Source organism: Aplidium turbinatum, chromosome 10 (assembly GCF_918807975.1).
Source record: "Aplidium turbinatum chromosome 10, kaAplTurb1.1, whole genome shotgun sequence".
Taxonomy (NCBI): Eukaryota; Metazoa; Chordata; class Ascidiacea; order Aplousobranchia; family Polyclinidae; genus Aplidium; species Aplidium turbinatum.
In genome coordinates, this window is record NC_137481.1 from 6,433,310 (window position 1) to 6,438,918 (window position 5,609).

At 37.3% G+C, this 5,609-nt stretch overlaps 1 protein-coding gene across 1 annotated transcript; it reads left to right on the top strand.

The window, feature by feature from the left end:
* The first annotated feature begins 213 nt into the window (after window positions 1–213).
* LOC145778866 (uncharacterized) lies at window positions 214–4,231 on the top strand. Its single transcript, XM_082590457.1, has 3 exons — window positions 214–1,316; window positions 2,456–2,585; window positions 3,642–4,231. The coding sequence occupies exons 1-3, from the start codon at window positions 221–223 to the stop codon at window positions 3,739–3,741; spliced, it is 1,326 nt and encodes a 441-aa protein (XP_082446583.1). The 5' UTR covers window positions 214–220; the 3' UTR covers window positions 3,742–4,231.
* The last annotated feature ends 1,378 nt before the right edge of the window (window positions 4,232–5,609 follow it).

The window sequence follows — 5,609 nt, forward strand, 5'->3', positions numbered from 1 at the left end:
CCCAAAGTCAGAACCATGGACGTTGGGCGTTGATGAACCCTTTACTCCAACAAGTGCAGAAGTTGTCACAGCAACCGATATTCCAACAGAGTCTACAATGCTGTCAAGCATTTCACAATTAGCAACCACACTTTCAAATGAATTTACTGAAAATATAACCTTGATTACTTCAACGAAAGAGCCACTATTAACGAGATACATAAGACCACCGAATAATACAATGGAAACGTTTTCGACCAACAAAGTGAGTGGTAGTGCAAAACGTATTAATATCAACAGTGCAACATTACAGACAAAAGATATAACTGAAAATTTTACTGAAGCAGTCAGTATTAGTCCAAGTGAATCTACGACAACAGGTTTCAGCTTTACAGCCACGCAGATTCTTGATACAAGAGAGGTTGCAACATCTTTTGCTGTGAGTTCAGTTTTAACTGTCAGTGAAGGAATGACAGTTGAAGCAGAAACTGATCAAAGCAAAGTACAAACCGTTTCTGCAGAAAGCACTTTCAGAGCAACTGCTCGAACTGAAGATGTTGTGACGATGTCGGCTTATGCAACAAACCAACAAACAACCACTACGTTTGTGAACACAACATCACAACAGAATGAATTAGGTTATGCTGCAACAATGACATCTTTTCCAAGGTCTACTTCAATAAGTTCTGTAGAACAATTTACAACCGATTCAACGTTACGAACTTCAAGCTTTTCTGAAGAAACAAAAGTACCAAAATTGCCAACTGAATATACAACAAGAGGTTTTTTGACACCTACAGAAATTCACACGACACAGGGACCTTCAGTTACGTTTTCTCCGGATATTCTAGTGTCAGAATCAACAGCATCCATTTTGACATCATCACCTTTGCAAAGCAGCAGCGTCACAGATTCAAAAAGTTTACTTGCAAGTGTAGATAGTATTGTAAAGAGTGTAGAATCAACCACATCTAAACTACTAACAAAGCCTGTTGTGACTGAAACGTTGATGTCTTTCGCAACAACATTTACACCAAAAACAACGACTTTCAAAGACATTACTACACTTCCAACGAGTTTATCTCAGAAGACAATCGTAGTTGAAGCAACCACACCATTTTTGCCAATAACTCCACCTGTCACTACAACTGACCAAACAACAACCCAACCAAATGAAGAGACTACAAATATACAAACAACTTCCCCGAAAGCGGCACAAACATCAACATTGATGAAGGTTTTGTCAAATGTTCCAGATACAACAAGCGTATCTTCAATTAGTCCAACTATTACGTTACTAATAAAAGCATCCGCTATTACTTTCACACGAAACCAAGGTAGGTAGAATGCAGTGTGGTTATATTCAGTCACGCACCAAATTTTAATCAGGCAACTACTTTCATTTTTACATTCAAACATTCTACAGTTAATCACGTGAACACAGTGAGTTATTTCTTGGTCACGTTTTGTTTCTTTTTTTATTATAACCCTTAACTTAACTGTAATGTAATGCTAACACATGTCTAAATGCTTATAATTTAACACTTAGCTTAATGTAACTCAAATCTTGGTGTCCAGAACGATAAAGGTGTTCAAGAAATTACGTGTAGGCCTACATGGCAATAAACTATTTAGTCATACAATGAACTATTGTTTGGAAACATTAGTTATCGCGTTATTAAATGAAAAGTTGGTATCAAGACAAATTAAAGATTTAAAATGATTGCGTATTTTGGGTGTAAAATTATACATTAAATCTAGCAACTGATTTTGCAAACAAAGAAACGGCAAGTTTAAGCAATGATGGTTTAATTGTTCGGGTGTGCTCTTGAGTAACGTAGGCTATTTTGAAAACCTCTCTATATTCAGTGTCATCCAACAGAGGAAAGAATTTATAGACAACACTTCTACAAATTCACCATTCTTGGTGATCGGGCTTGCGTCAATGGCTCCAATTTTAAAACCTCTTCCAGTATATCAGTCTGTTACTCCAAGGTCAAAGGTTTTTAAAACCTTTTATATGTTTAACATACAGTAGGCTACAACAAGACATTGAGTCAACCCTCAACAAAGAAAAGCTGAGAAGATCAATTTTAATTCAAGAAGTTAGACCTATTAGTTAAAAGAAATGTTTTATTAATAATTATGAAATTTAAACACTTTTTCACAACAAGATCAGCTTATGTGCGAATATTTACAAAAAGTAGCTTATTGCAATGCCATTGGAACCATAAAAAGTGCTTGTAGTCTAATGAATTACACCACATTATTGTGTAGCGTTTTGTTTGCCCATAGCCTGTGCATTTTATAAAATTTGTGTATTGGTTATTTTAAGGATGCTGCGTGACCGTTAGCTTATCCCATGATTATTAGTCGAGTTTCAGAGTAACCATAGGCCTACTTTTTGTGTATCCCTTAATGGCAATTCTATTTCAACAACTATTTACCTAAAAATATATATATTTTTTTTTGCCAGAGGAAACTCAATCTAATCCGAAAACAGAATCCCCAGAAATGTCACAAGGTCTAAGTTCGGGAGTCATAGCAGCTATTGTGATCGCTTGTCTGATACTGGTCATAGCTCTTGCTTGTTTGATTGCATCGAGGTAAGACCGTGGTTTAGGTAGCTATAGGCTTATAAGTAGTGGCGTTGACAGGAGGGTACAGGGGATACTTTTGGACCTGGACGCGGATGAATTTAAGGGTCCGCAACCTTCACAAAAAGCCCCAGAAACTTATAAAAACACCGCGCATTCTTTGGATAGTGTGGCTTTTCATTAAAAGTGTTTTGATTTGGGGCCCGAGAATTTTATTCGCACTGGGCTGAAACTATCCTCTTAACGCCCTTTCTATAAGTCAATAGTTTCTCAGAGTATGCTAAATGCTATTCCTTGTATTGTGAGGTTCTGCCACGAAAGTTGAAAGTTTTAACAAAAAGTCGTCCTAAATTTATTTTTGTTATGTCAGTAAATATATTTCTACATAAATTTCTTTTCTGGTCGTGCACTGGATAAACACTTTAAGCTCTGTAAATGAAGAAACAATAAGATCAAGCAACTCTCAGGTTAGGAACAAAAACAATTCAGATGAAGGGCAGATTTTTCTTTAGCAACAATTAGTGGATGAGTTAGGTTACAAGCAGCAACACTTTAACTGGGGAAAACTTCATGCAATCAACTCTGTGACCGGAGATGCATAGGTGGTTCAAAGCCTCTAGGCTCTACCAAGTGCACGAAACTGCCAATTATAGGCTAAGCATTTAATATTTATTGCTTGCAGCTTGAGCACTTTGGCAAAGTTGGCGGCAGTAGGCTACTATTTTTTGGAGCTCTTTCGGTACCTCAAACAGAAAAACGTCACACTGAGATATATATCTCCGTGGTCATACTCAGTGTACCTACTGCATTAAAAAGGCCAAAAGGCTGTGACGGTGTTCCACAGTCTGCAGTTAATAACTTAGATCTAGAGAGGTATTTTCCATTTGACATTAAAGCTTCATAGAAACAATGTGAATTGTTTCTCTCTCGGGAAGAAAAGTGGCTAATAACAATATTAGTAAAACAATCGCGATCTGTGAGAGATAGTCTAACTTTAAACAGCTACTTTTAAAATGTTAGGTCTCGTGTGGAGTTCAGTTTTAATTTTATTATTTTTTGTTTCAGACAAAGAAAAAGAACGGGAAGTCTCAACTTTCCCCTCTATTTTAAAAAAGGCGACAAGGTCGAAAATTCTTCCTCTCGTAATATGTATACATCATTTTGAAAAGGGAAAACTAAATGAATTCTCGTCTTTAAATTCAAATTTCTTCCGAGTTGCAGTTCTCGCCAACCGATGTTGAAATTTTTTAGAAGCAAACTGTGTGCTGTGAAAGTTCGAAACCAAAAAAAAATGAAATTTTAATATATTTCGTTTCGTCTCAAAAAAGCACATCACATAGCCTAACAAAAGGCTATGCACATTACAAATTTTAGTGCACCTGCTGTAGTCTATGTGGTGTCAAGCCAGTGGAATGTGTTTTGAAGAATTGTTACCAATAGCCTAAGTCTATTCAGTGTTCAAAACAAAACAGTGTTCAAAAAAAAAATATTTAAAAAATTCATGGAAACGAAGTTTGGTTTGGTTTCAACTCGAAATTCCTTTGCCTTGATTTTGCTAAAAATATATTTCTCTTATGAAAAATTTCGCTTTGCTTTATATCGACTAAAAAATTTGAATTCGAGCGGCTCCGAGCTGTGACTGATCGATTGAACTACTTGACTAGACTATGAATTTCGTGAGTGTTACACGATTCTGTGATGTGAAAAGGTCTATCCGATATCGTGTTGTGGTTAAAAGTTTAAACAATTGAAGTGAAGGTTAGTCAAAACTGGTAGCGGAGTAGCCTATAGGCCAGTGCCTCTCAACCGGGGGTCCGCGAACGCCAGGAACAGTGAAAAATACCAGTTTAGAAACTTAGAAATACAAACGTTAGTCAGCAGTCTATCAGCACTCACAGTTTTGCTATGACTGAGATTACAACAATATATTGATTACAAATGAAAAAAGGGAGAAATTCTTCGTAACGGTTGCAAAAATTCTATTAATTTTTGATAAAATTTATAGAAAAACATTAAATCAGCATATAGATTACTGAGGTTTGATAACGTCGTCAAAGTTATCAATCGTCATGAGTTTAGCAAATTCTTCTACATTTAACTAAGTGTGTGGTTTTGAAACTTATGAAACATTTGATTCCATTACAAGACGTAATATAGCCTACCAAATTTCAGATAATTTTTTTTAGGGTGTCCTCCAAGACAAAAAGTTTAGAACCACTGCTATAGGCTATACACAGTGTTGTACGTTGACGCCGTCAATTTGACGGCGTCATTTGACGGCGTCAACTTTTTGTTGACGCTGAGGCTAGCGCCGTCAAATTATTTTTCAGTTGACGGAAGTGATAGCGCCGTCAACTATTTTGCCGATTTTAAGCGTCAAGCGCTAAGCGTCATTTTTTGTTTTCATGGAAAATCTCGTTTCACAATAAGAGTTTCACAATGTATTCTGGCCAGCGCGACTCATCCGAATTACCGGCTTTTGCGTTGGTTGGAATGGCTCCCTGGAATACATGCGGAAGAACTTCGCCAAATGGTGATCACCCATGTATTGAGAACGAGGGATCAGAGACAGAAAGCGAAAAATCCATGAATGGCATCGCGGACGTTGAATATAGCCTACTTTATTTCAAGAGCTCTATGCCCCTGAAAAGAGCGATGTTGGTGCAGTGGACCTCGTTAAAAGATTTATACATGCTAAACTATCACAGCACGCTTGGAACAGTGATACCTTTCCAACTAAACGTTTTCAACTTGTTTTTGAAATACAACACACCAATACCAACCAGCGCTGCTGTGGAACGCATGTTTTCACTTGGAAAGGACAATATGCGCAGGGGCGCCGGAAGCGAGGGGGAGCAGGGGGAGCGAATGCCCCCCTGCCCTCAAATTTCTGTGGATGGGGAGGGAAGAGGGGGCAATGGTGCCCTTTTAAGGTCATGTAAGCTACTGCACACTTTGCATTATAACAATTTATGCTATTCTCTATTAGCCTAATTATAATGTTCTATTTTTGCCTCAAAATAATATTCACGA